This window comes from Fundulus heteroclitus, chromosome 20 (assembly GCF_011125445.2).
Source record: "Fundulus heteroclitus isolate FHET01 chromosome 20, MU-UCD_Fhet_4.1, whole genome shotgun sequence".
In the NCBI taxonomy this organism is placed as follows: domain Eukaryota; kingdom Metazoa; phylum Chordata; class Actinopteri; order Cyprinodontiformes; family Fundulidae; genus Fundulus; species Fundulus heteroclitus.
Window position 1 is genome coordinate 18,480,583 of NC_046380.1, and position 15,106 is coordinate 18,495,688.

The 15,106-nt window shown below is 40.8% G+C and overlaps 1 protein-coding gene and 1 long non-coding RNA gene across 7 annotated transcripts in view; both read left to right on the forward strand.

Annotated features, from left to right (window-relative positions):
- The first annotated feature begins 2,958 nt into the window (after nucleotides 1-2,958).
- LOC110369187 lies at nucleotides 2,959-4,531 on the forward strand. Of its 2 annotated transcripts, none has more exons than XR_002428788.2 (3): nucleotides 2,959-3,152; nucleotides 4,095-4,208; nucleotides 4,315-4,531. It is a non-coding gene; the product is annotated as an uncharacterized LOC110369187 (long non-coding RNA). The 2 variants fall into 2 exon arrangements; XR_002428789.2 differs by having other exon boundaries at nucleotides 4,115-4,208.
- A 954-nt stretch (nucleotides 4,532-5,485) lies between these two features.
- Nucleotides 5,486-15,106, forward strand: part of cacna2d2a (calcium channel, voltage-dependent, alpha 2/delta subunit 2a) — a 248,431-nt gene continuing 238,810 nt past the window's right edge. For 4 of the 5 annotated variants that reach the window (XM_021321935.2, XM_012873335.3, XM_036152026.1 and 1 more), the window contains exons 1-2: nucleotides 5,486-5,978; nucleotides 11,695-11,776. In XM_021321935.2, the coding sequence (XP_021177610.2) occupies nucleotides 5,863-5,978; nucleotides 11,695-11,776 (198 nt within the window). In that variant the 5' untranslated portion in view covers nucleotides 5,486-5,862. The remainder of the gene's footprint in view (nucleotides 5,979-11,694; nucleotides 11,777-15,106) is intronic. The other variant, XM_021321937.2, reaches the window with a different exon arrangement.

A 15,106-nucleotide genomic window follows, 5' to 3' on the forward strand; every position in this document is an offset into this window, starting at 1 on the left:
AATATCTACCTTGAGCTTGTTTCAGCTCTTCTTTTTTTTTGTCATTGTTGAAACTGTTATTGTCATGTCCTTTCTTTAACCTTTCTTATTGTACTCTCTTTATAATTGTTGCGGCTTGTCCCCTTTGTTGCCATATTCAGATGCTCTCCATTGTGTCTTTAACTGAAGTCAATTAAGCAATGAGAGGAATATACAGTTTTCTTGTGGGGCATATCTACCCAGACTAACCATACTATTTACAGCTCTAATCACGAATATTGAACCTTAACATTTACTTGGGCTTATACCATGCAAAACATTTCTTTTTTACTGTCTTGAGCAAAAGAACATCAGCATATAGGGCACAGATAAACAAAAGAGGAGGTCAGGGAGAGAACAAAAGATGGATAAAGTGGAAGAAGTGTGAGATAAGCAGCCAGCACAGCTGCGTTTCTGGATGTGTGGGGTTTGTGCCTTTACTCGTGACTTGTGACAGGGAAACAAGATGTGATTAATTCTCCCCGAGCCTTGCTTGACCTCCGTGTGGGGGGAACAGTCCCCAGAAAGGAGGCTGCAGTCTGACACAGCACGGCGGGGCCTGCCTCCTTCCACTATACTCCCCGGATCAATACGAGATTGGCAGGTCAAGCTCTACGTGAGAAACTGTACCTGCCAACGTGAAAGACCATGCGTGGCAGAGACCCACCCGCTCACAGAAGTCATTGATCTGTGTGTTTTCACTGAGGGAAACCGTTAACGGGTCTGATCAATCAGTTGCAGAGAGGAGTGGATTCTCTGAAAGGGTGCCGGGGATACAGGGGCTAAGTTTGGCAATCACCTATAACCACTCAACAGTTAACAAACAAAGGTGATAAAGTTCAGAAGAGAGACATCATCCTTCATTGTTGTTGTGATTATTAGTCAGCCTCTTTGTGGTCCAAGCAAATCAGGCTCACCAGCACGCCCACTAACTATCCGGGAAGGCTCTCAACCCCCTGGTGTTTTGTTTGCATGGCTCGAAAAAGAGAAACTCCCCCGCTCTGGATCGCTCTTTTAGTGAGAAAAACTACGTATTTAAAGCTGAATCGGAGCCTGATTATCTTTGCCCCAGCTGCAGGTAAATTGGGATAAAAGTTTGCCTGATACAGATTTGCACAAAAGATGAGAACAATAGGTGTGACTCAGCAGAAAAAGTAGGTGTGAGTCAACATAAGCCTCCATCGCTCAACCAGCATCTGCTCGTTGCCATCGTTTATGTGATGGTAAGGTGAAGGAAAGTAACATAGGGTAAATGAATGTGTGAAAGAAGCCATCAATTAGGGCTATTTCCCTCCGCTTAGGAAGTTATAATAAATCAAAACAAACTGACCTATCTTTTTCTCCGATTTGTCTGGAGGGAATCTCTCGCACAATATGTCTCGAAAGTTTCAGGAACGGAAGATTTGATTTTTTTCCCCCCATATCCCCAGGAGAGAAAGCACAGGAATTTGTTTTGACTGAACGACCCATGACACCTACGTACATATCCCATCATCCCCTGCCATCAGGTAGGTTTCCCTGTCCTACTGAGGTCTATGCCCTGCAGCGCCTTCTCCACCAAAACAGCTCCTTATTCTCTGTCACAGAGGACACACAAATGCTGCGCAGCGACCCTGCTGACTGCTGCGTAGCAACACAGAACCTGTGTTGTCCCCCCCTGACTGAGCCAAGGACGGCAGAGCCTCTTTGCTGCCACCATACATGCTGGGAAATGGGAGACTCCTCCAGGAGCCCCTGAGGGGGGACTCCGTGTGTCTCGGGCCATAGCTTTCACCAGGAAAAAAACATTTTTTACCGTCATATTGTATTTATAAAAAACACATTTGTTGATTTTGAGATTGAAAATAAAGGCAAACAGTATATCAGTCATATACATTTACATAATATTCTCCTCACTATGATTTTAGCCAGTAAAAGGTTCTTTGTAAAGAAGGGCTTTACTAAAATACATTACCTTGCTAAAATATTCATAAACCTTCACAGGCATTTTATTACAATTTTATCTGATAGAATAACACCAAACATTTGTGGGGAAGGAAACAATTCACATTTTACTGTATTTACAAATAAGTCAGACATGCATTTGTCTATATTTTCCCTCCCCCATCTTCTTACCCTCATACCCCTAAATACAATCGGATGCAACCTGCTGCTCTCAGATGTCAACCATTAAGTAAATCAAATCAGTTTATTTATATAGCGCCAATTTACAACACGTCATCTCAAGGCACTTTACAAAGTCAAATTCAATCAAACTATACAAGTAACAATTGTGTCACTGACTTTGCAGCAGGCCCTCATAGTGAGTATGCATGTAGCGACAGTGGAGGAAATGTGGCGGTGGCAGCATCACGCTGTGAGGATGCCAAGCTGAACGCACAGCAGCGAAATGGGAAAGCAATCCGTTTCAAAAGACTGGAGATTGGGGCAAGGTTCACCTTACAGCAGAACTAGAAACATAAAAACATACAGCCATACGACGTCAGTTGGAAATAAACGACCAGAGATGCCGTAGATTAGTGAATTTGTCCAGTTTAACTTTGATTAGAACAGTCAATCACAACAACGTGGAAATCACCATCTCTTTGACAGCATTACCTTTTCACTCCACTGTATGGCCAAGTCAATCTAATCTAATCTAATCTAATCTAACAATGGCCGCACGTATGTGACAGTTTTTTCATGTAGTCATTTAGGCTGAAAGGTATAAACGCATAGAAATGTATCCATTTTCCCAGATATCCGGCTACGTGTGGACTAGGCCTTATTTTTTCCCATTCCATGCTCCACTCTCCTCAGTCACTGCTCAGTTCACCCTAATTAGTTTCACCTGCTGGTGCTAATTGGGCTCAAGCTAGTTCACCTGTGACTCTGCCTATTTGAACCTGTCTCCCACTACCGTTCTCCACCAGCTTGTCTCATCTCATTGCCTGCATGTTGCGCCCCAGTCCTTGTGTGTTCATCATGCCTGTCCTGCCCTCACTGTATAGTCATTCTAGTGCCTGTGTGCGCTGCCGGCTTCTTTGTGTTTTGGCTCTGTCCTCGCTGTGGATTCTTCAGCTGTTACTCTGGTCATCAACCTGCTTCCGTTGTCATCATCTGGTCTGCCTGCTTCAGCCAGTCACCGTCATCTGGTCAGTCAGTCCTGCCGTCGTTCACTACCAGCCGGTCCTGCTCTCATCTGCCTGTCTTGACTAACACCACCTCCAAACCTTTTACCGCGTCCTCACTAAGACTAAGAAAGTAGAGCACATCACCCCAGTTCTAAAGTCCTTACACTGGCTCCCTGTATCTCAGAGAATAGACGTTAAAATACTTCTGTTAGTTTATAAATCTTGAATGGCCTAGCACCTAAATACATTACAGACTTGTTATCAGTGTATCAACCATCCAGACCACTCAGGTCTTCTGGCTCCAGTCTGCTCTGCATACCTAGAACCAGAACTAAACACGGAGAAGCAGCATTTAGTGCCTATGCTCCACTTATCTGGAACAAACTTCCATAAAACTGTAAAGGTGCGGAAAGCCTGAATTCCTTTAAATCAAGATTAAAAACACATTTGTTTAGGATTGTCTTCATCTGTTCTAGTTAACTGAAACACCACTAGTTTTTTATGTTCTATTTTCTATCTACATTTTATTCCTACTTGCTTTTATTCTGTTTTATTTTGCTATATTTTAATCATGTAAAGCACTTTGCATTGTCTTTGTACTGAATTGTGCTATATAAATAAATTTGTCTTGCCTTGCCTTTTTAATAAACTTTTAAGAAATAACAACGCTGTGTCTGGCTCGCATATCGGGTTCCCAGGGTACCGATCGTTACGCAATCTTTACAAACCTGATGGGTTTTCTCCTCCCGTTTAACAACTCTTTGCGTTCCCCTTTCCCTCAGGTTAAGAGTCTGGGCGTCATCCTCCACAGCACACTTTCATTCATGTCCCACATCCATAATGTCACTCGATCTGCCTATTTTCACCTTCGTAATATTCAATTGTCTCCATCTTGCTCTCACCCCGTATTCAACTGCTATCCTTGTCCACAGTCTTGTGACATCCTTCTTTTTTTTTTTTTAGCTCCCTAAATCCACCTGTAGCTTCTCAAGCTGCAGATGGTTCAGAACTCGGCCGCCCCGTATCATCATCACCCAAACGTCTTCCTACAATCACGTCAACCCCGGTCGTCAGCAGGTTGGTTGGCGGCCATTTAAATCTCATTGTTTTCAAAAGTCTTCTACTCACTTTTAAAGCTATTCACAATCTCATCCCTCCATGGGTATCTGACCTTCTCCCTCAGATCAGCCTCCTCCTCTGTCCTACCACCATGGGATGCAGGGCCTTCAGTCGCTCCACTTCTCAATTTCACTGCCCTTTGACTTACAAAACATCACTTCATTGTTTAAAACTTGTCTGAAAATCCATCTCTTTAGATCAGCTAATCCTTAAATTAATTCCGTTATACATTTGTCTTAATCTCCGATCTTACTGTACTTCTATTTTAACGTTTGATTTTATTGTATGTTGGCTTTCAGCTGTACAGTGTCATTGAGTGTCCTGAAAGGCACTTCTAAATAAATTCTATCATTGTTATATACAGTGACATGTAACTATTTGGAACTGTCCACTTAAGACGTGCAACACAGAAGAACTGTGCTCATCTGTTCAACTTAAAGCCCCTTCACCCAAATGGCGTTTAATAGAAGGAAACATCACCCATAAAGCTCCAAAATAAGGTTATTAATTGTCCTTGAATCCATTCAAACTCGTTCACTGGACCAGATGTGATAAGTAGAACAAATGTAGTTGCGGATCAGCCTGTGATTGCTGAATGTTTACACTCCAGTTAATACAACAGACCCCTCTAGAGTCGAGCCTCTAATTAGCAAAATAAAGCCTTGATTTCTGCTTCTAATCCAGAGTTTGTGAAGAAGGCAGCGGCGCATAGAGAGGAAGAGGAGGTGGGGGCATGAGAAGGAGGAGGAGGTGGCCTGATGCGCGCCCCCGTCTAGCGCACAGGAATGGGCCGCTTGGAGGAGGAAGGACCTCTTATGTGCCAAAAGATGAATCAAGTGCGGTAGAGGGAAAAATACAGGAAGTCAGGCCTACAAAATAAAATATTAAAAATGCTCCTTTTTATTACGAGGTCAAAGCTAAATCAGCAATAAAGGCAATTCTAATATCCGCTTTTTAAATTTGGTTAAAATAAGCGCAGTCAGGCATTATATGATCATAATTTGGGTAGGAGCATTAAGTGAATAAAAAAAAAAGATATATATTTATCGGAACACCAGTGCGCAATGCTTGTACGCGCTGACTTTTTAGCGCGACGTTATGCCCCAGAAACCACAAACAGTTTTATTTTGAAAGCGTAATGGGGAACGGTGGCGTCGCTTTGAGCTTCACCGTGTATGGCTGCTGTTACACTGGAGACGGCAGAGAAAAGGGGAGCCAATGTGCGCTTTAGGTGGGAGAGAGAGAGCGAGAGAGCGAGGGAGGGAGGGAGAGAGAGGGAGGACAGCGAGTGCGTGAACAGGCAACAGCCAGGCGGGCACATCAGCAACAGCGGCTGAGCGTCTTCCCCCGATCCTCGCCTCCCGATTCTGCTTCTGTCATCATTTATATTGGTGCCAAATCCCTGCGTGGCGTGTGCGCCTCCGGCTGAGCCCCTCACCGCGCGGGGCTGAAGTGTCTAGAGGCGTCCGGTGACCGTTCACCCCCTGCCGCTTACTTTCCTCCGGAGCTCGGTTTATTCTTAGCTCAGCTGGAAGAGACACAGAGAGAGGGAGACTGTCCTTCCGGTACACTCTCTCTTATTTCTCCCAGTTTCTTGAATATTTAATGGAAAATGGCGATCTGCGCGCAGTCGGTCGGCGTTTTCTGCCTCTTCGCCGTACAAACTGTACTTATCATATGCGTCTCCACGCCGATAGCCGGGACCCATCACTTCCCACAGCACTACACGTAAGTACTAAGCACTGTTTAGGTGTAATGGTAGGAGGGGAGAGGGAAGGGCTGAAGTAGGACAGGTGGCCCCCCAACAAGGCTGTGTGCGCAGCGCAGTGTACCTTGGAGGAACTGATGCTCCTTGATGCTCCATCTGACGCAGCGTGATCAACATCCTTCCCCACGCGTCTTTAGATGTAGTTGTTTCATGGAGACAGTCAACGCCGATATTTAAAATCATTTTAAATATGGCCACATGGTGCACACAGACACGTGCTGCAGGCGAATAACCCACCCGAGCAGCTTTTGAGAAACATTAAGGGGATGAAATGGAATATAGTCCACGATGTGTTTTGCTGCCTCTGCATGTGGGAGAACATCCGATTTAGGCTTAAAAGTCCTCCGGATAATACACACGCACAGTGGGACTAAGGATATAAGTAAAGGCTGCTGTTTTAAACTTAGTGGGCATGGAAATCAATGAGAAACGGACGCTCTTATAAGGCCAGCAGCACATGAAGATTAGTGCTTTGTGCACATTTATAAAGTAAGCAGCTGTATGAAGCCAGACAGCCACAGCTTGACTTTTGCAGCGTGCACCTGTTGGGGAACAGTTCGCACAACTCTGGTAAATGCCAAGCCCTTTTGCTTCTCTCTGGAAAAAAAATAAACGATTTCACACTGAAGGGTGCACATGGTGATTTGAGCGTGAGCTAATTGACATTGAACTTAAAAATCAAAATTCCCGCTTGACTGATAATGAAATGTCAGTCTTTTTAGATATATTTATTTTTCTAGAAGTGCAACAGCTGCTGAACTCCGTGGAGCACATTGGTTCCAAGTGTCTTGGTCTTATGTGAACACGTCGTTGCTGCAAAAGGTTCAGAGAAATAACACACATTTAAATGACTCCTGATGCGTGCTGCAGGATTATCTGATGAAAATCTCCAGGGGTTTGTTAGTTTGACGTCCAAGGTGACATTCAGTGCGACTGCAGTTGACTCAGATTAGCTGGATCACTGATTTGATTGTTCAAGCCCAATGAAAAAAAAAAAGGTGCTGCAGGTAATTTATTTTATGCATTCGTTACCGTTTAATGAAAAAAAAAATTACAGCTTCTGCGTTGATGCCTTTTTTTTTCTTCTCACCATTTCTTATTCCTGTTTTTTTTTCTTTTTTTTTTTTTTAACCACATCTCGTTTCTCCCTCCCCTTCAGGACTGAGATGCCCTTGTTTAAGTCTGTATTATATTCAGCCACCTCTTGGGATGTAGAAACTGGGTTTTGGGTCACCCACATTACGTTTGTCAGAATTTGCCGGATAATTGAAGTATGTGCGCGTCTTTGTGTACAGCTTCTGAGGAAATGTGTCAGAGTTGTGTGGTTGTTTTTTTTTTTTTTTAGCGGAGAAGAACTTCCATTAACTTCCCAGCAGTGCCAAAAACTCACATTTTCTGCCGTTATTGCATAGCTGTGATGTTTCAGTATATGTTTTAGTGCGTTTCCAGCAGAAGAAGTTATTTCTATATTTTTAAATGATGTGGAAAACTCTGTTCTGATATCAGTCCCCCCCCCCCCCCCTTTCAGCGTATTCCCAGAAAGTAAATCTTTCCTATGATGGTAAAATATCAACAGCAATCTTGTCAAAATGTTATTTCCACACATCAAAAAATAGTCAACCTCCCGCCCTAATATATATTTGAGTGTGGCAGTGCGAATGATGAGATCCATTGCAGCAGAATGGACACAGTGATAGTACGCTGCCGCTGCACAGGTCTCCCATCCGAACTCATTTCATCACATTTTCTGCTTTACCATAATGTTGGGGCGGGCATAAATCAGAATGTGGTGGAAAGACATCAAAAAACACCGGGGAACAAATGGAAGCTTTTCTACAACTGTATCATACTAGAAAGAGGCAAAGAGCACGCAGTGGGCTTTAATGTGCTGAACCGTGAAAACTTCTTTGTTTTATAAAGATATCGCAGCTTTCATTACACACGAGGTTTAAAGGCGTGCATTTAGGATCAGGCCCCAGTAGTGCATATAATTTCCTAAACAACCGTGTCCTGATATCTCAGTAGCTGTACTAGAAGAGGAGTTCTGCACATCTGAGACTGGAGGATATGTTTCTGATTTGATTTAGTAAAATGAAAATCAAAGGTCATGATAAACTGGCTTGGAATAAGAACATTTTAAATGATTTTACTTGACTATTTATTGCCCCAAAATGTACAAGTCAGATTTCCCCGATAATTAGAGGCGCAACCAACTAGGCTATTCCTGGCTATTTCAGATCTTAACCTCTTCTGACATTTTAATTGCAAGGACTACAATAGATAAAGGAGAAATAAAGTGTGGCAGGTTCTTTTATACAGGTAGTTTTGAATCCAACAGAAAAATTAAGGAATCGCAAGACTATCTCCTTTATGTATCAAAGCACATGCCTTTTAATCTTTATGTATATTTTCTTCTTTTAAACTATAAGTGGATCATAGTACATTCTGGCTGGTTGGCACATTCACAGACTGAAAAAGGTGGGAGTTTTTAGTTTTGATGCATTTAGTGAACTAGAAAAAAATAATCTTTCAGTGATTGAACCACTTATCAAAGTCAGTCAAAGAAAAACTAAATGATTATAATCTCTCAGTGATTAATTGGTACATCTCTACGTATATTCTCTTGTTTTGCCATATTTTACAATCAGCGACATGTGCATATAAACCAAGTCATAATGCTCATTTTTATTAGCCTGATCAGTTTGATTTTCGAATAGAGATAAAGACTTTTCTGGGTTGACACTCAGTTTTCAGCTATTTTCGAAGTTTGACTTGCTGACCAAATCCATTTTTTTTTAATTTTTAACACATAAAAAACACAGCTGCAGGTATGTTGATAATGGTAGCATTTTTTTTAATCCAGAGAAAAATTAAATGATTACAAGATTGTTCTCACTGTCCCCTATTAACTCCACCATTAGGGAGTTTTTTTGTTTTCCACTGTCGCCACATGCATCCTCAGCATAAGGGATTACTATACAGTCAGTGACTTCATGTAGCCATCTGTCCACTGTCACCACATGCTTATTCAGGAGGAGGGGTTTCTTGGACTGAACAAATTTTACACATTTGTATGATAAACTGAACTCGGCTTCATTGTTTTGAAACTAACTAGGTCAAATTGAAATAAATATAATTGACTTTAAATCTTTTGACTTGAGTCTATATTAATTTATTTACTATTATGTGTAATGCCTTGTGAAGAAATTTGTTTTGAATCGACTCTATATTGATACATTAAAATCTAAATGATTTATCAAAGTTTGTGCCCCTAACAATTATGATTGTTTTATCAAACTCATTGCATCAAATTACATGTTTTCTGGTTTATGAGTTTATAGACCAAAATGGTGGGAGTTTGTAGCTTTATGCATTTAATGTACATTAAAAAAACCACCAACGTATTTTTAATTATCCAAATGGCAATTATAGTTAAGAGCTGACCAAGGAAAATGGGTCAATGCTGATTTCTGGTTGATTCATCGATTCATCTCTACTTATAGCATATAACCCTGGGAAATCTCATATGATTGGCTCAGGAACCAGGAAGTACACAAGGGCTACACTCTGAACCAAAGTAGTTCCGGACCGTACCTCTAGGTTTGAAAGGAGAAAAACGTGATTAAGACATTGTTGATGGAGAGGAAAGATTGTTTATAGGGAATGCTATGTACATCCCAGATGACAAATGAGAATGATTTAGGTTGATTTTTACAGTAAATAGCCTACATATAGCACCTTTAAATTATTAAAATATCTAATGTCAAAAATTCTTTTTCTGACCTGACGATACAGATTTGTCCTCATTCTGTTTTTTTATTCACTCTAAAGGCTATAACACATAAGAGTGCTGCAGTTTATTCATAGAGGAAGTAGGTAGTTTTGAATCCAATGTAAATGAAGGAATTGCAAAAAAATCCTGATTTATACCTCACAGCGTATTTCCCCAATCATAATATATATTCCTAAATTAGTATAAAATGTGCAGCAAAGTACAAATATTGTTTGATCTCTTTGTGAATATAAAATGGTGAGAGTGTTTAGTTTGTATGCATGGGATTAAAAAACTTCTGAATTATCAATATTTCACCTGCTAATCACAAATCAGAGCCAAACATAGCAAAACTGCCCATTTTTAATCTATGAGCTGTTGATCAATGAATCTTTACTCATAGTCTATTGTTTTTCCAACCATATTTGACTTTGATCAACAACATGTGCACATATTGAACCTGTCATATGATTATTTGCTTGATTAATTGCTTTGATATTTATTCAGATACCCAACATCACATGGTAAGGATTTAAATTAGAGATGCATTGATCAGGCCTTTTTCTGGCCCAGACTGACTTTTTATCACCATCACAGGACACTCTATTGGTTGATGCGTTTTATAGACTGAAAACAGTGGCCATTCTTAGCTTTAATTCATTTAATGATCAGCATATATATTTGTCCTGCTAATCATCACTTGGTGCTAATTGTGGGAAATTGCCAAATTCCAATATCCGACCAATTGCTTGTTTGATCTGAGGTTTTAATCTATCAGATCTAAATATGTCTGACCCATTGACAGAGTTATTCCCCTCACTGGTATTTTCACTATGTCCTGCTCTGCCTTTTCTCACTGTAAGCATTTTGTTTTCATTTCATATCGAGGTGACCTTTTCATAGCAAGCAGCCTCTCCACAGTGTCACCCTGCCCCCATTTCCCTCCGCACACTCTTTAGAAGGCCTCTTGTTTTCGCTTAAACTTGTACGATGAACACCGATAATGCATGCATGTATGTTTTGGCCTGCTGCTTCTCTCCTGACAGTGCACCCCACCCCCATCCCCGCAGTGGCTTGGTGATTATTGCCAGCGCATTTGCTGAATGGCAATTTTGTGCAGTTTAATAACTCTGTCTTCCTTCTCATCATCTGAGCAAATCTGACATTTGAAGATGACATTTGTTTCTGTCATCATATGAAAAGACAAGCGACCACATTGTGTCGAGATGTTGATGCCACTGATTGGTTATCTCCGGGCTGCTGAAAGGGAAAGGTTGGCAGACGGTGGCTGGCCGGTGAACGCATGACAGAATTTATTCATCTGATTGCTGAAAGCTTTTAAAATGTTTCCCGAGCCGTGCCGCGCGTATCCAGGTTGTCAGGTTGGCTCCTGCTCCTATTTAAAATGATCTAAATCTAGACCCATTAAGTCATTTGTTGCTCTGCGAGAGATATACACTGATGAGCTCCAGGCGTTTGATCTCTTAATTCCGAACTTGGCTCCGTCTAACGGAGATCAGCTCCTGCTTAGGGTGCACTTCTGTCAGACCCGTGCAGTTTTATTACGAAGCTGAAGATCCGAAGCAGAGGCAAGACAGGCACAGACTCGCTGCGTGTCCTGCCAGGGCGGACCAGATAGATATATGTAGGATGTGACGGGCAAAGGAGGTGCTGATGAGTAACTTAGACATTAGCAGAGATAGGACAAGGATGCTTCCAGATAGGGAACCGGAAATGTGAAGTCTGGCAGTTTGCCGGCAGAACACGAGCTACACATAGATGGGAACAGACTCACTTACTCACTCATACGCAGTGACAATTGAAGGCCTTGTGTGAAGACCTGTACAGGTGGTGGTGATGTTGAGGGATGAACATCTCTGTTTTTTTATTTATTTTTTTTGCAGAATGATTCACTGGGCTGGACGCATTGAGAAGGAGCTGGAAAAGGTTCTTCAACACGTCACTGGAGCTCAGCAGATGCGATCGGTAAGTTGACGTCACGTAGATATGTGACGAGCTGCATTTTCTTGCATTATTAATCGGGTTCCTCTGGGCCTGGTTGTACAACATAAGTGCATTTGTGTGAGTCTTGAGAGGTTGAATATTTGCAAAAGCACAGCATAAAACAATGATCTCCCACATCTTTGTTTACGCTTTCAAAAATGTGCAATTTTTAAAGGCAGGTATCATCAATTTAACAAATGCTGTTCAGGTCCACAATTGTTATATTCATTTTGATGATAAGAGGTCAAAGTGGATCAGACAATATAGAATGGTAAAAAGAGGTGAAAGAAATTGTGAAATAAAAAAAAGCAAAGGGACCGATCATTTGGTCAAAGCTGCTGAAGAGTGATGTTGTTACTTTTGAAACACTGAACTTAGCCTCAGTGTGTAACTTAATGGCCACCCACAACAAAGGTCAAGATAAAGTCTCCACTTTAAGTTCATAAAGTCAAGATTTATGTGATAATTCACTGGATTTGAGACCCAGTAAACCATTGAAAACAAAACATCTGTAGGGATCTTGTAGGCATAAAGCCCCCCTTGGTCAAGTAAATAAGTTTGTCATCACTCCTGCAGCCAGCGCACCGTAATGCCTACGATTAAGCAAGGCATGAAATGGGGAAAAAAAGAAAGATTGATTAGAAGAAATAAATAATAAGAACACACGTAAAAAAAAAAAACACTGTTGAAAATAAAATTAAAATAATTTTCAAATAAACTTCATATGGGTATGGGTACCTTTAACTGTGTTGTGCCTGTGTGTAAAAGGCGTTTTCAATGGAGAACGCCTTTTGGTGGGTGAAGGGAACGCCGTCCCTCTTCCACGGAGGTTTCTTCTTTTTCCTGCAGAGACGATCTTAATTGCTGAAGTGATCGCTACAGCCTTTTTGTGTTACCAGTAATTAACCTTACAGCCATTTGACATATTCCTGTTAAATTAACTTTTTTTTTGTCAGGAGAACAGCTTTTGTATTTGTTTACAGCCATAGTTTTCAGCACAGTATAGTTTTAAGCCCTGTCTTCAATCCATTTATGGAATTAGTTCCTGTTGGAGGAGGCGTTACTGAAAAGGGATTTTTTTTTTGTTTCAGAAAAGTGTGTTATAAAATGAATAATCCACTTTGAAAACCAATAGAAAGGCATATTGTGATTTATGCGTCATACTTTTCAGATGTTATGATTTTCTGGCTCTAAATTATGTAGATATTTGCCCTCTAAATGGTAATTGGAAAAATTGCTTCCTGAACTCAAAGGAATCAGCTTTGCTTTTGGGGGGAAGGTTTTTAGGTTAAAAACACAAGAGAACCAAATAAAATTCCTGCAATGGGCAACTTTAGCAGAGCCCAGATTTGGTTTTATTGTGTCTGCATCCCAGTATCACAATTTCCGTGTAACATGTGTGTCTTGTGGCAGAGCAGATGGTTGAGCACAGTGTTATTGACACTGTTTCATCGTACTTCTGCCATGTGCACATTTGCCAGGCTTCCAGGGTTTGTAATGCACCCTGAGATAAATGCTTCATTATTGCTGTTTGGGTGAGTGTGATTCATCGGGCCCGTGCGACGCCTGTGGCTTTAATGCTAGCAGTAACAGTGGGTTGTGTAATAGCTGGTCGTATGGTGGCGACATTGATGGATCCCTGAGAGGAGGAGGAGAGCTGACAGAGATTGTCCCGGTGGAAAGGGTAATGACCATTAGTGGATATAAGGCAGACGCTCAGAGTGTCCGATATAGCAAGGTTGATTTTTAGCACTTATCTAGTGTAAACACAGCAGAGCAGAGTATTTACCTGTCAAAATGTTTGTCTTTCACAGTGTGTGTAAATATTTTCCTCCCCACTCCTACTGAGCAGTGTTGATATCTAATAAGCAGTAGACTTTCTCAGTAACACGGTTCAAGGCGGAATCTTATTGGCTCTGTTTAATACAAATCTTGCATTTCTAAACTATAAGTTATGGGGGAAAAAAGCTGCTGATTTGGACCTGGGGCACTGCAGATGTTGGAGATAATCAGTGGGATTTTCAAAAGGTTTTGTGAACATGAAAAATAAGAGAATTTTCTCAGCCTCTTAAAAAAACCCACATACAATTTAATTTTATTTATATAGCGCCAATTCACAACCTGTCATCTCAAGGCACTTTACAAAGTAAAATTCAATCAAATCACACAGACAGATTGGTCAAAAAATGTCTATCTAAGGAAACCCAACCGATTGCATTCACTCCTCCTGAAAGAGCGTAGAGCCACAAGGGACAGTCGTCTGCATTGTTGATGGCTTTGCAGCAATCCCTCATACTGAGCATGCATGAAGCAATAGTGGGGAGGAAAACTCCCCTTTAACAGGAAGTAAAAACCTCTTCTTCAACCATGCATAAAGAAGTCCAGTTGCTTTGTTTTTTACCTTTTTTTTGGAATGACCATGACCTGGATGACTGAGAATCTTCACCAGCAATGACTGAGAATCTTCACCAGCAACCATGCATAAAGTTTATTTCCATCAACAAAAACTTGTAAAGTAGCTGTTGTTTTCTTTGGGATTCTTCTAGAATCCAAAATAATCCGTTTCCCCCTAATTTTATTTTTATAGTACCTTTTTTTTAAGAGAAAAGTTAAAATTTGGGATAGACATGCTGACATAGTAAAGATGTTAATAATGAGAAGCAAAGCTAACGGCTACTCACTACAGATGGATAGATGGATGGAGAGATGGACAGATAGCCTTTGATTTTGCCCCCCCCCCCCATATCTCACCAAACTTATTAAAATCTATGCACCTTCCCATATGCCAATGTCTAACTCTGCTGCACGTCTATCCACTCCTCCTGCCCAGCTTTCTGCCATAGGTCTAAGATCTGTTAGCCATATTGCCCCTTAACTCTGGAAGGCTCTATTCTGGTCCCTCATACAGTCTTATCACTATAATATCAGTGTTGAATGTTGTAATGACCATATAGATAATGATGAAATTAGTTTTTAGACACTTATTTTCTCTTTTATTTCTATTCCATTATCACAAGCTCACCACCATTCTGCATAAGCTTTCTCATCATGTTTGCTAAAATCTACAATAAAGCCAAAAAATATTAATATCCCTGATGGAGTAACCAAGGAGGATTTAGAACAGGAGACATACACATCTCAATAGTTACTAAGACTAAAAAGGAGTAAAAGGAGTATCAATAAGAATAAACATTTTCAGTTTTATTTACAGTTCCATAAAAAATGGCATTTCAAAAGTACTTACAACAGATTACAACAATTATTTTTTTTGTATCTCCATCACTTCAGTTGCTTGTCTACACACATTTGAAT